At 41.9% G+C, this 23540-nt stretch overlaps 1 protein-coding gene across 6 annotated transcripts; it reads left to right on the top strand.

The window, feature by feature from the left end:
• Positions 1-693: 693 nt before the first annotated feature.
• On the top strand, positions 694-22961 carry inip (ints3 and nabp interacting protein). Of its 6 annotated transcripts, none has more exons than XM_078214061.1 (6): positions 835-853; positions 5295-5339; positions 14162-14199; positions 14881-14983; positions 16655-16745; positions 19189-22961. In XM_078214061.1, exons 4-6 carry the CDS (start codon positions 14946-14948, stop codon positions 19282-19284), a joined length of 225 nt encoding a protein of 74 aa, XP_078070187.1. In that variant the 5' UTR covers positions 835-853; positions 5295-5339; positions 14162-14199; positions 14881-14945; the 3' UTR covers positions 19285-22961. The 6 variants fall into 6 exon arrangements, with proteins under 6 accessions (XP_078070184.1, XP_078070183.1, XP_078070187.1 ...); XM_078214060.1 differs by lacking the exon at positions 835-853 and adding an exon at positions 1102-1227; XM_078214056.1 differs by lacking the exons at positions 835-853; positions 14162-14199 and adding exons at positions 1128-1227; positions 2776-2816.
• Positions 22962-23540: the final 579 nt, after the last annotated feature.

Here is a 23540-nt window from a genome sequence, read left to right as displayed (position 1 = left end):
CTAAATCACCCAATTAGCAAGCACATGTTATGGTTATAGTTAAGCAACAAAAGACCTCAAGCAGAATGAGGTATTTGATTTGCTGTAATACAGCAACAGCCTTGTAAACATTAATCAACACCACTTTAGCCGGGAAGATCCTGCAAAGTGGGGACTACTTTGGAAAGAGAAAAGTAGGGGGAATTATTGTATCTGGTGACTATTATATGGTAGATAGACCATGGTGTTTTATTATCGAGAATTCCCACATCCCTAACTGTCGGTCAGGGGCAGAATCAGAGGTGTTAGGTATAAGTGCATTGTGTTTTTGTGTGTTATCTCTCACAGCAATGTTCTGGCCTCCTTTGTAGACCTGAAAACTCCAGTTGGGCATATTCCTGAAGGTTTCATTACATTGCTTGTTGCCCATCAAGTCAAACAACTTTATTTCCAATGTTTACCTAGCAAATAAACCATGCACAACAAAAGAGGCCAGGTTAGTGTGTAATTCCTAAAAAAATCCAGCCTGATGGGTTGGTAACTGAGACAAGGGGAACATGCTGCCTCATTGGTAACATTTGCCCCTCCAGCTGAACCCTTCCCTCTCCCACTGTGCGCAAATAGAGCCCAGTTCGGCGCTGGAGATGTTTCTGCGCATGCGGTGAGTGGCTCCTGCGCATGCGCGACCAAGTCGGCGATGTGCGATTCCCACGCGTGCGTAGTCGGGTTGGAGGGGGGCGCGCGCCTGCGCCAAACCGGCTGCCCGATTGGCGGGTCGTCTTGTCACATTCCTTTTAACCCATCTTTGACTGAATAAGAGATAAATAATAAGAGAGAAGAAAAGCAAGCGGAGGAGGAGAGTAGGAATCGCTCGGTAGGTCGATGAGGGACAGACGTTGAGTGTAACTAGGAGGCCGGTTGATCGAGCCGTTATTTTACCCCTCGGCTCAGGCCAAGGCCTGGTCTCGTGGGAAGACAAAGCCCCGCCCACTCTGGCGCCTGCTGTGACGTCAATGTGCCCGTCCCCCGTTTGGTGACATCGTCTCCGTTCAGCCGCGCCCATCTCACGGTTGCTGTGACGCTGTAAACTCCGCCCCTCGCAGGCGCCGTGACGTAGGTCCCCATTGTGACGTCAGCCATCCCGGAAGCAAAGGGCATTCCCCCTCCCTCCCCCCGGGTCGCAGGTCCTGTCCCGCCTGATCCCGAGCCACAGGAGGGCCCAGCAGCATCTTCCCAACTCCACCATGGGTTAGTCTCTACTCCTCTATGCATGCATGCTCTCTTCTTAATAATCACTTTTCTCCGCATGCTTTCTCTTTGAGCATTTGCCAGCTGCAATAGGGGCCAATCCGGTTGCAGATTCAATTTGCAGTTTGAATTCCTTTTATCTTGGTAAAATGCTCTTGCATTGGGGTGGTGATGATGATTGAAGTATTTCTGTCAATGACGGAGGCTCAGGAAGAAGTACTGCTTTTGCGTGTCCTGCGGCTTATGCTTGTTAGCTAACCTGGATAAAACGTGCATCGTGCAGTAACATGCTGCGCCGAAGATAGAGTCTTAGACACCCGAGTGTCTTCTACCACTTGTTCCACTTTTGTGCTCCATTAGATCATAAGGAAAGGAACAAGAGGCCATTGATCCTGCACTGCCGTTCAATAAGATCACGGCTGATTTGACTGTGGCTTTCATTCCATTTTTCTTCTGCACCCCCTCACCCACAACCCTTAACTCCATTGTAGATCAAGAATCTATACAAATGTATCACGAAGTACGACCAAGGCTTTTTTGACAATAACTTCCAAATCCCTGATCTCTATTCCTAGAAGCACACAGGCAGCTGACCTGCTGACCTGACGTGTAAGTCCCTATCAACTGCACTATGCCACTTAGATCTCACGGATTGCAGTGTAACCTGAAGACAGCCCAGAACCACAATCCCAGGATACTAGGAATGGTTGTTGGGTTGCGGCCTTACTTGTGATGCTTGTATCTCAAGAATGAATTTGTGAAAACTTTGCTTACAACTGTAGCATACCTATCTGTACAAGCAGGGCAAGTAAAACAACCGATTTAAATGTAGCTTATGTTTAATATATCCAGGTCCAAAATCACCATTTAGTAACTCTGGTAAGATCCCACATTTATATACCAACTACCTGGTCCAAGTGGCTTACCTACAAGCTCAGTTTACAAACAGTGGACTTGGAAGAGCATTGGACCAAAAAGAGGCTACTTCGCCTCGAGCCTGATTCACCATTCAGTGCAATCGTCGCTGATCTGTGACCTAGCTCCGCGTACTGCCACTGCCTTTAACCCATGTCCCTTACCTTTGGTAAACAGAAATCTTATCAAACTCAGACATAAAATTTACTTGCATCAGTCGTGGTTTGCAGAAGAGAATTACTAATTTTGCTATTCTATATTTGTAGAAGCATTTCCCAATTTCACTGCTGAAATGTTTGGATCTAATTTGTAAACTATGCCCCCTCCCCAGTCCTAGACTCCCCAGCCAGTGAAAACACTATTCACCTTAACTCTTCCTCATAACTTAAAATATTTGGAATTCGGGAACCAGCTTCCGATATTAAGGTCTCTGGCTTGTATCTAGATTCTGTAAAGATCCAAGTTTAATTTTCTCTGCAGTTCAGGCATGATCTGTTCAACCTCCAAAGCTGGAGCTTCACAAGCTTGACTTCTGGTTTGCATGCCTATGGTTCCTGGCTTTCCATAGGAATTTTTTTCTGCTGACAAACTGAGTGTTATCTGCCTGAATTAAGTTACCTTACACCCTTGCAGATCAGGCAGCATCTGTGAAGAGAAAACAATGACTGTTTCAGGTCTGTGATCTTTCATCAAATAACCTTTCATTGTTAAGGATTAACTGTTTTTCTCTCCACATTTGCTGTCTGACCTGTTGAGTATTTCCAGCATTTTCTGTTCTTGTACTTCAGATTTCCGGCATTTGCAATGTTTTGCTTTTGCGTGCTGGCATTGGCAACCATTCTCCAATACCCTACTTTTAGGGTGACACAGTGGTTAGCACTGCTGCCTCACAGCGCCAGGGACCCGGGTTCAATTCCTGGCTTGGGTCACTGTGTACGGAGGCTGCACGTTCTCCCCGTGTCTGGGCGTGCGTTTCCTCCGGGTGCTCTGGTTTTCTCCCACAGTCTGAAAGACGTGCTGTTTAGGTGCGTTGGCCATGTTGAATTCTCCCTCAGTGTACCCTAACAGGCGCCAGATTTGGAGATTTGTACGGTAACTTCATTACAGTGTTAATGTAAGCCTACTTGTGACACTAATAAATAAACTTTAACTTGACTCTTTGGCAGTTCGCATTGGTAGCTCTATTCAGATACAAGGTTTCCTTCCCTACTCACGTAATTACTGTGCTGACACCCAAGGGATGTTACTTCCTGATATTCATTAACTTTGTGTGGAATCATCCCGCAACTTAGCAAATCGTATTTTCAGTTGCTAAAATGGGCAAAATTGGGAAGTGGTTTGAGAAATGTTGTATTGTCCTTTGTGCTAGAGGATTATGTGGCTAAATCAAATAAGGAGGCTTAACTGCCTTTCCATTTGTAACCTTTACTCATCCATTGTTCCTGGATTGTGGAATAATGACAGCTGTACACTATCGGAATCGGGGCTGTAGAGTTCATAAACATCTATGATACCTAGTCAGGGATTAATGTACTATAGGCGGCACAGTGGTTATCACTGCTGCCTCACAGCGTAGGACCTTGGCTTGATTCCTGGCTTGGGTCACTGTCTGTGTGGAGTTTGCACGTTCTCCCCAAGTCTGCGTGGGTTTCCTCCGGGTGCTCCGGTTTCCTCCCACAATCTGAAAGACGTGCTGGTTAGGTGCATTGATCCGAACAGGTGCCAGAGTGTGGCGACTAGGGGAATTTCACAGTAACTTCATTGCAGTGTTAATGTAAGCCTTACCTGCGACACTAATAAATAAACTTTATTTAAATGAGGAAGTGTTGCTAAGCATTAAATCAGGTCATTCAAAGTGAGCACCAACCAAATCCACCTCTTTTATCTTTGCCAATAAAGCCAGCTCACAAATGCAGCAAGTTTGTGATGCTCCAGATGTAATAGCCATTCTTAGTTGTTCTGGAGGCCCCTAAATATGAATCTTCAGCACAGCTGAATGCAAACTTAATAAGTTCATCTTTGGTGCTGTTGAGGGTGGCACAAGCATATGTGAAAGTGAAAAGCTAGCACGGTCCCTTTGGTTTCTGATGTCTACCTAAAATAATGGACCTGAGCGATTTGACAGCACTATGTCAATGGAGAACAGTGGAGTTCTCCCCAATGTCCTGAGCAATAGCTATTCTTCAACCAATCTCACTGACATCAATTGGGTCCAGAAGAGCTTTTGTTAAAGGGTCCCGTGACAAAGGATCATCTGGACTCAAAATCAGCTCTCTGCTCTCCTTAAGATGCTGCCAGACCTGCTGAGATTTTCCAGCATTTTCTGTTTTGGTTTCAGATTCCAGCATCCGCAATAATTTGCTTTTATTCACTGACATCAATTGCCTGGTTTTGATCCTGGCTGTTTATGGGAACTTGTGGCACTCAAATTAGTGACCACATTTTGTCTATTACTATAGTACCTACACTAATGAGCTATAAATTGCTTGCAGATGTTCTGAGCTCATGAGATTATACTATATAAATGCACTTCTTTCACCACTTTGTTAATTATTAATTGCATCCAAGCTACAAGCGAGTGAAAATAAGTGAGTTGAAGAAACTGCATGTGTTACCTGTTGCAGTTCAGTAGTTACCTTTTAAAAGCTTGCATCTGCAGATATTCACGCTTGGTTTGACAAGCTGAAATATCAAAATGATGCAGAGCCAGTATAGTGACTGAGCTCAATAAGATTGACCTAATGAGGTTATATCATTGCCAGAGATATCTGGCTGCATGGCTAACAGTAGTGGAAGAGTTATTGCCATGTAAGCATACCAGTTGCATTTCAAATTCTATCATCAGCCCCAAAAAAAAACAAAATACCCGTGCTGAAGCTCCATGCACTGCTCTTACTGCCAGACCGTTTTGCTGCTCCAGTCTCAAATCTTTGAAGGCAAATATTTAAGTACAGAGTTAAACATTCTTCTGTCAGAGTATCAGGGCAATGCAGATGATTTACTGCCACAGCTTAAATTCTCTGCATGACCCTTGGGTTGATCTTGTGAGGGACAGGGCTTCATTGTAGTTGTTTCCATGTTTTTCCCTCCCAGTTGTCCAATCTAGAATCTCCATTTCTGGTCATTAATTAACACTTTGTTCTTTTCTATAGAGTTTGGAAGTTCAACAGAAATGACAACAAACCCTCCAGCGCCAGGTAAGATATTATGCTTCCTTTCTGTTGATACAAGTGTCTAGAGTTTTACAAACATTGGTACATAAGAAATAGGAGCAGGAGTAGACCATACAGTCTGTTGAACCTGCGCTACCATTCAGTACGATCGTAGCTGATCTTGGGCTTCAACCCCACATGCCTGCCCGTTCCCTGAATCCCTTGATTCCCTCAGTCAGAGGGACTGAGACACACCTCAGTCTTAAATACATATTGACGATGGAGCATCCACAAGCCTCTTGGGGTAGGCAATTCCAAAGATTCTCAACCCTTTAAGTGAAGAGATTTCTTCTCGCCTCAGCCCTAAGTATCCAGCTCTTATCCTGAAACTTTGTTCTAGATTCCCCTGCCAGGGTTACCAATTTCTCCTTGCCTGTCCTATCAAGCCTTTTCATAATCTTGTATGTTTCAATGAGATCACCTCTCATTTTCAGGGAATATAAGAGCTAGTTTACTCAGCCTCTCCTCATAGGACTAACCTTTCATTGCAGGAACCAATCTAGTGAAGCTTCACTGTACTGTCTCCAGTGGAAGTATGTCTTTCTTGGATATGGAGACCAAAGTTGCACATGATATTCCAAGTGTGGCCTCACTAATACCCTGCACAATTGTAGCATGGCTTCTTTCTTTGTGTATTCCAATTCCAATAAAGGCAAACATGCCATTTGTATTTCATCATCAGCTTACATTTCCTACATTACTACAGTAACGCTTAAAAATACTTCATTGGTTGTAAAAAAAAAATACTTTGAGACATCCAGCATCATACGATGTAGGAATTCAAGTCTCTTCTTTCTCTTTCTCCTCATAAATGAGGAGATTGAATGGCACTGCATGGGATAAAAATAGATTAGGAGGAAGTACTGGAAAGGTTGACACTGCTTAAATTGGGTAAGTCATCTGGCTCAGATGGGATGCATCCTAGGTTGCTGAGGGAAGTAAAGGTAGAAGTTGTGGAGAAACTGGCCACAATCTCCCAAGCCTCCTTAGAGACAGGGCTGATGTGTCAGAGGACTGAAGGATTGTAAATGTTGCATGCACCCTTGTTCAAAAATGAGAGGCTATACCTGGCAACTACAGAGCAGTCAGTGTAATGTTGGTGGTGGGGCTACTTTTAGAAACCAGTAACAGTCACTTGGAGAGCAAACGTGGATTTGTTGAGAATAAATCATGTTCGACTAACCTGAGTGTTTTTTGATGCGATTACACGGAGTGTGAATGAGGGCAGTGGAGTTTGTGTTGCACATTTGGACTTTCCAAAGGTGTTTGATAAAGTATCACATTAGTCTTGTTAACAAAATTGAGGCCTGTGTTAAAAGGAGCAGTCGCAGCCTTGAAGAATGGAAACCAGAGTTTGGTGACTGATTTTTACTAAACAGCATTCCTCCGGATTCAGTACAAGGATCGCTGCAGTTTTTGATATAGATTAATGGCTTTGGGACATCGGGTACTGGGTGTGATTTTTAAAATTTCCAGATAACAAGTGTAACAAACAAATGGTGATAAACTCCAAGAGTACACAGAGAGTCAAGTGGAATTGGCACAAACATGGCCAATGTTACCCTCTTTTTGGAGTACACAGGTGATTAATTTAAATGCATGACCCCTTTAATATTTTTTGCGATTCCAGTTTGTGTGCAGTCTGAATTGACACTGTCCGTTGCAGTGTAGCCATGCAACTTCAGGGAACATTCCTGCATTGCATTTCAATTGCCATAGGCGAAATGTGAGGTGATTCATTGTGGGTATGAATAATGATGTGAAACAGTACAAATGGTGTGATTTTCAGAGGGTGCAAGAACAGAGTCTTCACAATGTTCATGCACTAATCTTTGATGGTGCAGAACAGATTAACAAAGCAGATGGGATCTTGGGCTTTATAAGTAGAGGCATAGAACACAAAAGCCAGGAGGTAATACTGAACCTATATGAAACAGAGTTTGGCTCTAGCTGGTGTGTTATATACAATTCTGGGCACCACAGGAAAGACATGAAAGCTTTGGAAAAGGTACAGATGAGATTAACTAGAATGACTCTAGGGATGAGGGATTACAGTTTTGGGAATAGATTTGGTTGCTCTCAAAGTAAACAAAACTAAAAGTAGATTTGATAGAGAGGCTTAAAATCATAAAGAGTTTAAATAATGAGAAACTTTCCAGGGTTGATAATCAAAGGGCACAGATTGAAGGTGATTGGCAAAGGAGGAAAGAGCTAGGGAGTGAGTCCATCTGGATTGCTTTTTAAAAGAGCTGGCCTGGACTAAGTGGGTCCAATGGCCTCCTGTGCTACACTGCTAGGATTCTTCTTTCATATAACACCTTTAAAAGTCGCAAGTCACTTCATGAGGTGTAGCAATTTAAATAAAAGGGCATTGAATCAAAGGGGACCCTATTTGTTTTAATTTTCCTCCTCCCTCTTCCCGGTTGTTTCTTCGACACTTGTTCCTGTGCATGCTTTGAGTTTGTGTGTGTGTGCATGTGACAGACTTTTTAATGGAATAGATGCTGAAGAATAGCCAGGGCAGCAGTATTTGCCAATTTTGCTTTTTACCAGAATATGGTTGGGGAGAGCAGTTTTATGCAGTAGTGGTGTATAATGAAAGTATCAAATAACCAATTAGGGGAAAGTAAAGCGACTCAGCCAGTGCGTAAGAAGAAAATGAGCTGGCTTGCTGTACAGGACGAAGACACAATCATTTTGGAGTAAAGAGATTACGCATCATGTCAGTGAGACATCTTTGAGTTCAGACGTTCCTTATAAATCTAAAGCTTTATTCGGTAATCTTTGTGTAACAAATCTCCTGTTTTGAAATCTAGCCCAGGCTGGTAGTATATACAAATAAGAATTTCTGGCAGCATTTTCGCATTTCTGCTCGTGCTTGTATTTGAAGCAGGATGCGAAATAGCCAATGAGAAATATAAGCATTATCGGTAATTAAGCACTTTGGGGTGCCTAAGAGCATGCAAAACGCTGTATAAATATATAGTCTTTCTTTCTACCCTTTTATTTGACTAGAAACTAGAGGATCTATTTTCACGCAACAAAATCTATTTTGTGGTGTACTGCAGAGGAATGTGTGTAATCTGTGTATAGTTTTTAAATAGCGTACCTTATCACACTGTTATCAGAATTTCCAGTAGGTGGTGGTGATCTTGTCTCGCAATTAGTGGAAAATCTCTGAAGATGTATTTAGGCTAAGCTTACAGTATTCACATTTTTTATAGTCTGTTTTGAAAGGCTATATTTGTCTTGATCAGTTAAAGGAATCTATGAGCAATGGAGAAGCAGTCGTGTATAAAAAGCCCATTTTGTTGGTGTTTGTGCTGGAGAAACAAAAACTTTATTAGAAGAGTTATGTACCACAGCACCATATTTGTGGCAATATCAATATTATGACGTTGGATCATTATAATGGATAAAATTAAACTTCACAACTGAAGGCAGTGACAGATGACTGAAATACATCTAGGTGGGCTAACATCTAAAACTGTCCTCATCGTGGAACTTTCAGTAAGTGCAAAGAGTTTGGGCTGAGCCTACTTTAGGGAAGGCGATGTTAGCCTAATTCTGTTCAATTAAACATTTAAAAGAATGCTCCTGGGAAGTCTGATACCAAATTACTTTTGTTTTAAAAACCTCTAAAGCTGCTTCACACCTATTACTCGAAACTTGCACTTACTATAGTTATCACCAAATAAACCCTTCTTTGATAGTACCCTATGTGTTAGACTGAGTGTACTCCACTGTTTTATTTCCTTAGAACCACCTCTGAGCTTTTTATATGCTATATAGTTGTGTCACTTTCTTCAGCATTATCACTGCTAATGGTCACAGCTTGTTGTTCGAAACGGCCATGACCAACCTTTGCCACCTTATGATGACAGTGTCCCTTTAACAATTATTCCGAGCTGCTGTTTTCATTTCCTAATTGATGTGGCAATAATTTGGTGATATTAATTAACAAATTGCAAAAGCGTAATGAATTTCCAAGCAAGAGCTAATTGATTTCATCAGTATCATTAACCCTCAACCCCTCTACCGCTCAAAAGGGAACAAAATGTAGCTACACATTTTTAAAACATGTTTAAAAGATTTTTCCCCCTCTCACTGCACCACACACCATGCATGCAGGAAGAATATACTTGCTTTGGTTTTGATTCCCTATCAAAGAGAGATGGTCATGAGCTGGTTGAGGGTCTCTTACCTCCTGAACGTCCTTTGTGTGAAGTAGCTGACCGTCAGTCACAATGTTACTGCACAGAAAGAGGCTATTCGGCCCATCATGTCTGCACTGACTCTCCGAATGAGCAGTTGACCTAGTCCCATTCCTCCACTTTCTGTAATCCTGTACATTCTTCCTTTTTGCATAATTTAGTTTCCTCTTTAAAGCCTTGATTGAAACTGCCTCCATCACCCTCTCGGGCAATTCATTCCCGATGGTAAAGCTTTTCACAGTGAGTGGTTTTCCTCATGTTCCCATTACTTCCTTTCTCAATTACCTTAAATCTGAACCCTCTCGTTTTTGATCCTTCCACCAATAGGAAGTTTCTCTCTATCTACTTTATCCAGACCCTCATGATTTTGAATACAATACACTCTCTCAAAACTAGGTTGCACCAAATTTTAGATTTTGCTGGGTTTCAGATCAGGCTCTTTGGGCAGGGGGCAGTTCAGGTCAGTCTGAGTTGGGTGGGGGTCAAAGGTTGCTTAGAGGGCAGCAATAGACTGCAAATGGTGACGCAGATGAAAAGTCCAGCGCTTTGTAACACCTAACTGAACTGTCCAGGTTAGCTGATTTCAATTGAGTAAAACACAAAAATGCATGGCACATTCATGTTTTACAACACATCTGTTTTTTTGGCAGCCGGTTTTGAGAATGTGCACCTGTTCCTCTGTCAGATTCAAAGGAAACATTCTTTATTCTATCGACATAACTGAACTTGAAAGAAGGTAATCTGATCCATGGGCTTGATTAGAAATTGGCCATCTAAGCAATGATGATTATGAAACAACTTCTTACCATTTCCTGACGGTGCTTTACATTTCTTTTTTGACCTTTTTAGAGATTCCTGTAATGGGTTTACAGTGAATCCCTTTGCTTGATTTTTGAAATGCAGTTTGTAGAGGCTATGTACGTGACACTAACTACACATTCTGTGCATTGAGAAAGGCATAAAGAATCTCTTGTTTAAAGTGTCCTTCCAAATCCAACTCGGGGGAGGATCACATGGGACTTGTGGACACAATATGGGCAAAGTGGTCATGTAATCTCCATGTGACCTCCACAGTGTAGAGGAGGTTACACTATGAGCTATGCATATACTAGATTGGAGAGGATTAAAATGGTTGACCCCCCTGACTGCTGGGTGTGAGGATGTAAATAAACAGCTGTTTTATCTTTGCACAAAAAGGTGAGATGGAATTTGAGGTGGTGCAAAAGTGATCCACGAGGAATTTCCCCATCTGGAAGAGACATTGGGAAATGAGTGGACCCAGCCAAGGGCTCTGTTGACAACAACGAAGCAGAATCCTTGGATGAGAGGATAAGGGGCATGTCAAACATGGTATGAGAAAGGGAATGATCCAAGAAAATACCATAGTGAAAGGTTTGGAATTTTCACAGCAAACTAGTGGGGGAAAAGCATAATATAGATAGTTCTGGAAGTTATTTCACTTCCGATGGATGTTTGTGACAACCTCATTCTAACCTCCCTTCAAGTTCAGTTATGTAGATAGAATAAATGTTTTCTTTGGATCTGAAGCTAGAAATGAGTCAGAGGAGGGACGGCTCAGTGACATGTAACTAATTGGATCTTATAAAGGTGAAGAACAGGTCAAAATTGGAAGAATAGTTAATGATTTTCTGAATGATAAGTGAGCAGGTTGTCATGCTGACACCATTGAGTGTGGCTGAGAAAGAGGACAGCATAGGGTGGGGGGGTTGTGGTTGGCAGAATCCTTAATGATGGTTTTCCTATGATGGATGTGTGGCTTAAGAGAACTCGTTCAAGGTGAGAACTGGTTCTGCCAGGTAGTGAAGGCTGGGGCTGGATTGGAAATTATTGTAAGTTTATTAATCACAAGTGAGCTTACATTAACACTGCAATGAAGTCACTGTGAAAATCCCCCAGTCGCCACATTCCAGCCAGCGTCAGTTCAGGTACACTGAGGGAGAATTTAGCATGGCCAGTGCACCTATCTAGTCTTTTAGATTGCGGGAGGAAACTGGAGCAGCCAGAGGAAACCCACGCAGACATGGGGAGAACATGCAAGCTCCAAAAACAGAGGATGACCCAAGCCAGGAATCACTATTGAGCCACTCTTTTAAGCAAGAGCCTTTCTGTCGCAGGCCTAAGCAATACAGAGGCTGCATGCCCACAGTGAAAACTGGGGGCCAGAAAATCTGAAATTGGAAAAGTGTCAGAAGGCATCAGAAGAACCATGGATGTGAGTGAAGACTTAACTTGATAAGGAAAGAAAGAATAGAGTTAGGGTGAAAGGGGATTTGTTTGGGCTCATTGCCCTCCAGGAGAAATCCTAAACTAGTTGGCAGTCAGCCTTAGCCAGGCAGAGGCCCTCATCTACGATAAAACACTTCACATGGTTGATCGTTCTGTCAAACGTTTCTAGAAATATTGGTATACTCTGGAAGCCCTTGCTTAATACCCTGTTGTGCGATACACCTGAAAACCTGTGTGAATTTGAGGCTCTGACTTCTCAGATACAGACCTGCAGTGAAAAGCATTGTTAGAGATATTTAAATGATTAGAGATGTATGGGTATGTCCAATTATTTCCTTGTAGTTTTTTGTAGTTTTAAAAAATTTTACTTTGTGTTATGTTACGATTTGATTAAAAGAAAACGACTTGCATTAAAGTAACACTTTTCGTAGACATCTCAAAGCACTAGTGAGAAACATAGATGCCCACTAAAAGGGGTAGACCCTGATGGGGAATTCAGGAGAAACTTCTTAACCTAGAGATTGGTGAGAATATGGAAATGGCTGTCATGTGGAGTGGTTGAGGGAATGGCCTAGGTGTGTGTGTCTGTTCCACCATTTTCCCTTTAATTGGGAGATTTTGCTGATTCTTTGTGCTTGATTTGTTTTTGTATGTTTCTGCTAGTACCTCCCCACACTCCTCATGTTGGACCTCAGCATTTCCCAAGTATTAGGCAAAAATTACTATTTTTTTAAAACAATGAAGAAATAACATTGCAAGAAATTTGCAAATATGAATATCTGACACCTGACGTGATCTGGCAGACAGTTTACAGATAGATGCAGACTGTTCCCAGAAACTTCTGTATACGCGCATACATGTTGTTGCCTTTGTGGTACAGGGATGTTGGGCAGGAAGGTGCTGAATGGCTATCCTGCCATGCTATAGCACCAGCAGTTATTGTGACCATTGGTTCAAATGTATTTACATTTTACCTAATTAGTATTCTAAAACCATTCAGCACATCAAGCAAAAAGGTGTCCTTTCCCCTTGGCTTTGTTCCTGTTTTCCACTGGGAACAAAGGAACTTTATGTATGAATCTAGGCATTGTGGTTAACTACCTGTCCCCATGCTCCCATTATTTTTTTCATGCGATGTGCTTGCTAAAATACTAAGCCCAGCTTTTTGAGAAACCTGCTTTTAAATTTTGAAAAAACTGTGACTTGAATACTAAATTAAATGGTATTTTGAAAGTGATAGCAATTTATTTTCTGACTGCATCTGAGCCAGACAAATTTCTGCTCATCTATGAATGACAGTTTAGTTGTCCAGAGCAATCAGCATCCTGTGTAAATTCAAATCAGATTGCCTAATGACAGCCAAGGGCAAATGCAGAAAACCAACATTGTGGAAGAGCTGAAATGTGGAATTAATTATGCAGCGAGAGGAATAAATCTAAAAAGTGAAGTGAATCTGTGCAATATACAGCTTTCTATTTCTATAATTTTGATATAAATTTCTCTATCACATTTACAACCATAAAATCCCTCCAGTACGCAAAGAGGCCATCCAGCCCATCGAGTCTGCACCAACTCTCCGAAAGAGCATCCTGCCCAGGCCGTCCTCTCTGCCCTATCCCCATAGCTCTATGCATTTACCATGGCTAATCCACCTAACCTACACGTCTTTTAGACTAAGAGGCAATTTAGCACGGCCAATCTATCTAACCTGCTCACCTTTGGACTGTGGGAGGAAACCGGAGCACCCGGAGGAAACCCAAGCAGACATGGGGAGAAGGTGCAAACTCTACACAGGCAATCCCTCAAGGCCGGAATTGAACCTGGGTCCCTGGCGCTGAGAGGCCGCAGTGCGAACCAGTGTGCCATCCACCATATTTCTGGAAGCTACTTTAACCTGCCATTGCATCTTACAAGCAAATTATTGTGACACCAGCACACACAGATGTAAGCGGGGCTTTTTTCTTCTATCCAGTTGAATAGTCATTAACTGCATTTCAAAATCTTGTGCAAGATGCTTATGGATACTATGCTGGGGTGGATGATTTTTGAGCAGGATGGTTATTAGAGTGTGGCCAGCAACCTCTGCACCCTAGCTAGGAAAAGGACAATCCACTCAGGATTTCATTGCTTGATTGCCATCCATCAGTCTCAGTTGGAAGTATTCATTTGTAGATTTTGGATGACGATGGAATCTGTCTCCATTGTGATGACCTGATCAAATAACCTGCTGATATTCACTTATGGCCTTACACATCAAAAATGGCCATTTGCTCATGATACTGGAGGATAACTGGCAGTTTTGCATATTATTTTTTGTAATGTACAGCGATGTCATTTTATTTTAAGAATAACGAAAATCGGGAACAAAGAAACCCTTTCAAAAGGTTTGTGCATTTCGTTCTCATCCATAAGCAATGAAGGTCTGTCCTGCTAATTCTTTTCTCTAGGTGAATAACTTGACCGCAATTGCAATGTTTTTGGTGAATCTGGACTCTGCTTTTGTATGCTGTATTCTTCAAAAATCAAGGAGGGATGGGTAACTGTGAGCAATGAATTTGTTTAATTTGTCCCCACTCTTTCTTTTCTGCCCCCCGTTTCTGACTGTTTGTGACAGGACCGCGGAGCTGTGATCTGATCTGTTGTTTGGGGTGCTCTTTGTTCTGCCTAGCACTCTGCTTCTGCTGTTTAGCATACAGGTGGTCCTGGCTTCACTAGGTTCACATCTCATTTTCAGTTGTGCCTTTTGCTGCTTTCGGCCTACTCTTTCTACACTCACTGAACCAGGGTTGGTCCACTGGTTTGATGGTAATTGTAGTGATAGATGAGCTAGGCCATGAGGTTACAGATTGTGGTGGAGTGTAATTTGGCTGGTGTTGATGGCCCCAGACCGTCTCATGAACCTCCAGTCTTAAGCTGCTGAATCTGTTCTGAATTTATCCCAATCAGCACAGCTATGTTGCCCCTAAACATGGAGGGCGCAGAGGTGGCTTCTCATCTCCAGTGTCCTATCCAATTTACTGTGTTTCTTCATGCTTTGCACACTCAAATTTCAATTTGTTTTTAAGACATTCAGAACAAAAACCGTGCTGCTATCCTGGCAGAACTCAAACAGGAGAAGAAAAAGTTGATAATGCAGAATCAGTCATCAATGAACAACCCTGGAGCCAGGTATAGTATACCCAGATCTTTCTTGCAAGACTTTTTGCATGACTACGCATGGTCGTGGAAAATGTGTAGTATATTTCAAAGTGAGCTGAAGGCTGAATGGCTGAGAAATGATAGCTAGCTCACTTAGCAACTCTTTTTCTCGGTAATAATCTCAAGAATGCTCACGTTATTTCAGAAATGTTCAACTTTTCCATCTCCAGTTATATAGTAAACACGGTACAAGGTTTGAAAAGATACAGGAAAATCTCAACAGGTCTGACAGCATCTGTGGAGAGAGAATAAAGCTGACATTTTGAGTCTGGATGACCTGTCGTCAGAGCTCCTCCAGACTCGAACCGGAGCACCCGGAGGAAACCCACGCAGACATGGGGAGAACGCACAGACAGTGAGCCAAGCTGGGAATTGAACCCGGGTCCCTACCGCTGTGAGGCAGCAGTGCTTGCCACTGTGCCACCCACGACGCACCAGTTAAATGAAGCTTTTGTATCTCCATCAGGATGACAATATTAGGTTCAGGTTCTTAGCAATAAATGGAAGTAGAGCAGATTTTATAGGCCAATATTTTCTGGAGTTTAGTAAAACGAGAGGCAGTCTCTCAAAATAAAATTCTTTTGACTTGATTTAGTATTGCCACATGTATTAACATACAATGAAAAGTATTGTTTCTTGCGCGCAATACAGACAAAACATACCGTTCATAGAGAAGGAAAGGAGAGAGTGCAGAATGTAGTGTTACAGTCGTAGCTAGGGTGTAGAGAAAGCTCAACTTAATGCAAGGTAAGGCCATTCAAAAATCTGACACAGCAGGGAAGAAGCTGTTCTTGAGTCGGTTGGAACGTGACCTCAGACTTTTGTATCTTTTTCCTGACGGAAGAAGGTGGAAGAGAGAATGTCCGGGGTGCGCGGGGTTCTTGATTATGCTGGCTGCTTTGCCGAGGCAGCGGGAAGTGTAGACAGAGTCGATGGATGGGAGGCTGGTTTGCGTGATGGATTGGGCTTCGTTCATGACCTTTTGTAGTTCCTTGTGGTCTTGGGCAGAGCAGGAGCCATACCAAGCTGTGATACAACCACAGGTTGTAAGGAGCTTGAGAAGGTAAATGCTGGAAAAATGCTTTGCTGGCTGGGGAATCTAGAACAAGGGTTCAGCCTTTGACTAAAGGGATCTTGTGAGGCAGCAGTGCTAACCACCGTGCCGCCCATCTTGCAAAATTGAGAATTATGATTATGAAAATAACACCACTAATTAAAGAATGGAAAAGATATTTAGATCTTGGGTGCAGAGTAATGAGCAATGTCTTCACTCGGAAGGTTATGAATTTTTGGAATTTTCTATCTGAGCTGTAGGTGCTCAATTGTTAAACTTATTCCAGTCAGAGATCAATAGATTTATTTTGCATACTGAGGAAATTGAAGAGATATGGGAATTGGGAATGGAAAGTGGATTTGAAGTAGATGATTGGTGATGATTTTATCAGATGGAGGTAGAGGAACAATCTTAGTGGGCCATCCGTCCTACTCCACCTGTTTCTTATGTCCCTATGAAGCCTACAATTAGTAGGCTTTTTGATTCAGTGTTTAACATCGAGCAACTATGTATAAACTGTATAAAGGCACACTTGGACAACTGAAAAGATTGGGTGAGTAAACTTTTTTTGCATTGCTTCTTCACAGTATTCCTTTATCAAGACCTGCTTTTGCTAAAGATTTTCGGGACCATGCTGAGCAACAGCACATAGCAGCACAACAGAAAGCGGCCTTGCAGGTATTCTAAACATCAGTGCTCACGATTTGGGAATGATATTCTCTCTCTCTCTCTCTCGTTAGTCATTGAATTGACATTTTGTTCCATTGTGAATTTACCTAGTACACTCATGCCTTTGCACCATCTCCCTCTATTAAGCTCATCAAGTATATATGTGGTTACGTTGCATGTGAGTCACAAAGTTTGCATTTTAAATGGTATGGAACTTTGATATCATAAAAGAAACATTTTATTCACAAGAAAACTTAGATCAAACATGTGTAAATTAACATTTCAAAGATTATTTTTTTGAAGTTATTTAAAAGCTATTCACACAATTAGATGACACATTTACAGTCACAAAATATTTTGGTAGTTTTGCCTGGGGAAAGTGGAAAAATTATAGGACTAGTGATGGGAACAGAAAAGATATTCAAAGATTGGCTACACCCAGGGTTTTATTGGTAGCTGGCTTTTAGCTTTTATGTGTGCAAAGATAGCATTTTGTTTGTTTTTAGCTCGTAAGGAAGGCAGGGATTTTTAAAATTTTATTTATTAGTGTCACAAGTAGGCTTACATTCACACTGCAATGAAGTTACTGTGAAAATCCCCTAGTCGCCACACTCCGGTGCCTGTTTTAGGTACACTGGACGAGAATTTAGCATGGCCAGTGCACCGAACTGGGCGGCACGGTGGCACAGTGGTTAGCACTGCTGCCTCACAGCACCAGGGACCCAGGTTCGATTCCCAGCTTGGGCCACTGTCTGTGTGGAGTCTGCACGTTCTCTTCGTGTCTGCGTGGGTTTTCTCCGAGTGTTCCGGTTTCCTCCAACAGTCCGAAAGCTGTGCTGGTTGGGTGGATTAGCCATGCTAAATTCTCCCTCAATGTACCCAAACAGGCGCTGGAGTGTGGCAACTAGGGGATTTTCACAGTAACTTCATTGCAGTGTTAATGTAAGCCTACTTGTGACACTAATAAATAAACTAAACTAACCAGCGCGTCTTTCGGACTCTGGGAGGAAACCGGAGCACCTGGAGGAAACCCACGCAGACACGGGAAGAACGTGCAGACTCCACACAGATAATGACCCAAGCTGGGTGTACCACCGTGCCGCCCATCTTGCAACATTGGGAATTATGAAAATAACACAATTAAAGAATGGAAAATATATTGATCAAAGTTTAAAACGTTACCGTGCCTGTCCTACATCAGAAACATGCTTGCAGTGCTATGAATGCAACTTGCAGGGTTACAATATAATTACCACAGACCAATACAACGACATTCCTAAGAATACACATAATGCCAATAATCTGTCTATCTCCTGCTGTGGCACCCACGTCAAGAGGTATGCCTTCCTGTCAGGGCCGTGGCGTGTAATATATTACAGCGTCAGTGTGCTTGCATCAATATGTGGGGCTGCAGATTTTCCTCTGTGCCCCTCTGTTGCCAATGAGTGACATTCCATAAGAAGGGAGGATAGTTGCCCTAAGGCCAGCTTTCTGTGATTTCAGAGTAGATTAGTCTCAACTGGTAGACGATACAGAGAGCTGTGAGAAAACACCACTTGCTGCATTCACAAAGATTCCGAACAGAACTATACCAAAGCAGTCATTAGCCTAGATTCACCTCTTTCGAAAGTAGCAATCAAACCTGTTCTTTGCTAGGAGCATTTAAAACTAATCAATCTGTAACTCTTGTAATGAGCCAACTTTTCTACATTTAAGAAATGATTGCCAGGTGGTCTGCTTTTTATTCTTTCTTCATGGGATGCAACAGCACAGACAAACCAACATATATTTAACATGCTTTTAACCCTTCTTTGTTTTTCATTTGTTCTTTGCTCAAGTGCTAAAGACATTTTAATAACTATGGAGTGAGTCTGAAACTTAAAGATTTTGAGTTGTGGTCAGTTGATCTGCATTTCCATGCATTGCTCTGATTATTGGTGTTCATTTGAGCCCCCATTTGTTAGTTTTCACGCGAGAACTTGAGGTTGTTAAAAAAAAAAAGCATCTCTTCCATACTACTTTGAAGCAACTTGATCATCTCCGTTGCTAGTACAGAGCAGCTTCTGAGTTTGCCCACAGAGCAACAGTCACTACACTTGTACTAGTTAATTGTGTAAAGTATTTGGTGACATTTCAGAAAGATGCAGCTATATTTTTAAAAAGCTGTTGCAGCTATAAACTCATTAGCTTATTCATTTACCTGAATTAGGGTCTGTGTATTTCACTTTGGATTGGTCATATTTTCTCTATTGGAGACATTCAAAATTTTGGTGATGCATTGCTGTTTCAATACCTGCGCTGATCTCCTTAGCTTACTTTTTGTAAATAACCCTTTGGTTTTCTTTCGCACTGAGCGCACGTTAGTTTTCTTGGGAATAAATTGAGCCCTGTACTTAATTTTATATTTCATTTGGACTAACTGGTATTTTCTCATTTGTTCTTTGTTTCTCAGCATGCACACACGCATTCATCAGGATATTTCATTACTCAGGACTCTGCGTTTGGAAATCTTATCCTTCCTGTGCTGCCACGTTTGGATCCGGAATAACCATCCAAAATAATGACTATCAAACTGACGGAGACCTTGTCTAAACAGGACTTCATTTTTCACAGCGGAAAGAATCTCAGGAAAGGGAAGAGAGCGCTCACCGGTCTGTCCATCAACCATTACCACCAGTGGACCGTGACCTTTCATCTTTTTTGTGTATGGCTATTTCGTACCAGAGGAAACAAAATCTCCGATTTGTGTTTAAAGAATTTCATTACAGTAGTGTGATTTTTGATTTTTTTTGTGACTGGCCCTAGTTTAGAGTTAAATTCACCAACACCAAAAGAGAAGCCAAAGTGTTGCGTAGCAATTTAACAGCAACTGGTCGTAATTTGGATATCTGCAGGACTTTGATGAACAGCAAGGCCGTGGTTATGCAATCTTTGTCGTGAGAAAGGCAATATTTTGCTTTCTGCTGTTTGTGGTTGCATCGTTACGTAAAAGGCCTCAACTTTACATGCTGCTAATTGGACTTAACAAGCACCTGCAATCTACATTCAGAGATGTACAGTTATGAGGGGAAATTTACAATGACTGTTTCCTTAAAATCTTGGTTGTATATAAATGTTTTCTCTTTAGTAATTCATTTGTGGGTGAAATGATATATTTGACTTGTAGGGCGGCTGTTTAACCTTTTACTCGATGCTGCACAAAATGGTTGTGACTTTGTGAATAACCTGCTGAAGATGAAATGCGATCGTTTTTGACTGCTTGCAAAGGAAGGGGTTTTTTTCTTAGCTGTATTTTGTGAAATATTAACAGTATTCACCACGTCTTGCTCTGGCATAATATTGTTTTTCAACTGAGCTAAAAATAACTATGGGTGGCAATGCTCACAATCTTTTAAGGTGCTGCAGCAGACCGCATTTGGAACATGTTCTGGTGATTCGAGTTATTACAAACAGGAAATACTGGGTCAGGCAGCATCTATGGAGAAAGAAACAGTGAACACTTTCAGGTTGGTTACCTTCTGGATAAAGTACAAGATGTTGCAGATGTATAGAGGCAGGGGAAGTTGCAGATGGAAGGGTAAAAACCACTTCTGATTTTGAAAAAAAGTCCATTGATCTGGAATGTTAACTCCGTTTTGCTCTCCAAGATGCCTAAAGACCTGATGAATATCTCCTGCACTGTCTATTTTTATTTCAGATTTCCAGCATCTGCAGCATTTTCTTTTGTATGAGTTACCCCAGAGACTGTTCTTCCAATTACTTCTCAGCTCACTTCTTCACACAATGGTGGAGCAGTAGCTTGTTGAGGAGTATTAAATTCTGTGTTCACATCAGAAATGCATTGAACACAAGATCAGTGATCTTATCCCTTGTTGCTCTGAATGACTATCTAGAGCTTTGCAACAGCAGAGGGCTGGGATCAGATCGATCTGTCAGCAGCCATTACTTTCACTGCTGATCACTAACCAAAACGTCTTGCTTCAGGTGTGGGCTTGAGCAAGGCTGAGACTTGGCAAGGCTGTGGTTCTTCCTGCTAAAGCTCAGCATCAAAGCTTAATCCTTACTTGCGGTCCCAGAGGATAAATGGCACTGTGTAATTGTAATTCAGCAAGGAGTTGAGGGGAGGGTGAACATGTTCAGATAAGATCAATTTAAAGCTTTATTTTAAAGTTTATTTATTGGTGTCACAAGTCGGCTTATATTAACGCTGCAATGAGGTTACTGTGAAAATCCCCCAGTCGCCACACTCTGGCGCCTGTTCGGGTACACTGAGGGAGAATTTAGCACGGCCAATGCACCTAACCAGCATGTCCGGAGCAGACACGGGGAGAACATGACACACAGACAGTGATCCAAGCCAGGAATCGAACCCGGGTCCCTGGTGCTGTGAGGCAGCAGTGCTAACCACTGTGCCACCGGACCAGAACACTCGAATGTGCGTCGCCAAGCTGTTGTAAAAGTTATGTTTATAGATACCAATTTGCTTATTCTTTTTCCAGTGCTGTAAGTTCTTTGTAGCAGCAAATTCTTTCATTTTTGTGTCTTTTTAAAAAATTGCATTTGTGCCACATTCATGATTTTAGAGTCAGTGTTACCTAATATTTGCAGCAGAAGAAACGAGCCATTAAAGCCAACTTGTCTCGAACTGTTTGTGCTCCTCTTGTGGATGTGCCGCCTCTTTTCCCCCTTCCACACATCCTTCTATCCCTTACCTCTTTCTAGTTTTCCCTCTTAAATTCATCTATGGCATTCGCCTCCACCAGTTATTGTGGTAGTGAGTTCCACATTCTGACTGCTTCTTGGATAAAATAAGTTGTTCCTGAATTCCCAATTGGATTTATTAGTGTTAATCTGACATTGAAAGTTTCTAGTTTTGAACTCTGCCCCAGTTGGAGTTATCTTCTCTAACTATACTGTCGAAAGCCCTTTCATAATCTTCAAAGATCTCTATCAATTTACCCCTCAGCTTTCTTCTCTGGAGAAGCATGCCCCAGTCCATTTGTTATCATAGATATCATAGAATTCTACAGTGCAGAAGGAGGCCATTCGGCCCATCGAGTCTGCACTGACCGCAATCCCACCCAGGCCCTATCCCCATAATCCCATGTATTTACCCTAGCTAGTCCCCCTGATATTAAGGGGCAATTTAGCACGGCCAAACCACCTAACCCGCACATCTTTGGGCTGTGGGAGGAAACCAGAGCACCCGGAGGAAACCCATGCAGACATGGGGGAGAACGTGCAAACTCCATTCAGTGACCCGAGCTGGGAATCTAACCCGGGTCCCTGGCGCTGAGAGGCAGCAGTGCTAACCACTCTGCTACCGTGCTGCCCTTAGAAATTTTGACAGAGGTGGGATTTGAACCCACGCCTCCGCAGAGACTGGAGCCTTAATCCAGCGCCTTAGACCGCGCAGTCATGCTACGATATTTGTTAAAAATATTCAGTGTGACCCCCCAACTTAACTCCCAGTACAAAATGATTGAAGAACAATCCATTTTGACGAGCAATGGATTAACTGCCTATTCTATGAAAATGGACTTGTATCTTACTTAGAAATTATGAATGTTTGTTGAACACGAACAAAGTTTTTTTTGTAAAAGGCAGCAGTGAATCAGAGGCAAAACCCTCAGGGGGTCAGTTTCTTAACACTACATCAGAATAAATGCATTGGCCTGAAACGTTAACACTGTTCCTCGCTCCACAGACGCTGTCAGACCTGCTGAGTATTTCCAGCATTTTCTGTTTTTATAAGATTTCCAATATCGGTGTATTTTGCTTTTATAAGCTTATCTGTTCCTTTCATTGTTAGAGCACAAAGGGACAATTTTTTCATGTGTTTCAGTGACTGAACCTGTTTTATTTAGCCTATTTTTATTTGGGTTGGTTATGATTTAAATAGCCGAGTTCACAGTGGGAAGGTGAGTTCATGTTCCTTCTTGTCAGTTATGTGTTGGGCATCAGGTGTTTGTGGTTCGTTATAGATTTAAAAGGTATGAGCCTTCAAGCGGAACATGACACATTAATTATCCTTTGGAGCCCAGCGTGTACCCGTGTGTTCTGGTACAAAAGGGTGATATTTCAGTAGCAAATTGAATTAATATTTCCAGGTATTGTGTCCAGCCAGTTTACTGGTGCATTTCATTAAAATGCTGATGCAATTGCTTACCATTTATGATGGTTCAAATAGTACAATAAAACTACTTGGTTACTACAATGGCATTTAAAAAATTGTTTCATGCATCTGACCCCTGATCCTAATGGTTTGTATCTTGTTGGTGCTTTTCTCTATAAAAACAGCATTTCTGCTGTTAATTGCATTTCTATCAAAAACAGGGCTCCCAAAAGACAAAGCTAGTGACAATATTTCTCAAACTTTTCTACTTCAAAGATTTGAGTTTAGCTTAATTTCTGAGAGTTTGGAAATATTTGTTGGTTGATACCGTTGGAGACAAGTTCTTTCTCTGGAGTCTGAGAAGAACCATAATGTGGAGATGCTGGCGTTGGACTGGGGTGGGCACAGTAAGAAGTCTCTCAACACCAGGTTAAAGTCCAACAATTATTTGGAATCACCACTCACCTGATGAAGGAGCAGTGCTCTGAAAGTTCATGATTCCAAATAAACCTGTTGGACTTTAACTTGGTGTTGTGAGACTTCTTACTGAGAAGACCCTTGGGAGATGAACCAATTTGGAAATAAAAGACCACATTTTTTCCAACTGGCATTGAAGATCCTTACTACCTAAATTTGTTGTTTTTTGTTTGAGTGTTAATCTCTTGGATCCTATCTTCAGCAGAACTGAA

The sequence above is a fragment of the Mustelus asterias genome, chromosome 6, assembly GCF_964213995.1.
Source record: "Mustelus asterias chromosome 6, sMusAst1.hap1.1, whole genome shotgun sequence".
In the NCBI taxonomy this organism is placed as follows: domain Eukaryota; kingdom Metazoa; phylum Chordata; class Chondrichthyes; order Carcharhiniformes; family Triakidae; genus Mustelus; species Mustelus asterias.
This window is presented reverse-complemented; position numbering and strand designations above follow the sequence as displayed.

Coding starts and splice junctions, on each gene's coding strand:
- inip (XM_078214056.1), top strand. Junction 5,340..14,880: donor AACAAACCCTCCAGCGCCAG/GTAAGATATTAT, acceptor TTTGTTTTTAAG/ACATTCAGAACAAAAACCGT. Junction 14,984..16,654: donor ATGAACAACCCTGGAGCCAG/GTATAGTATACC, acceptor GCTTCTTCACAG/TATTCCTTTATCAAGACCTG.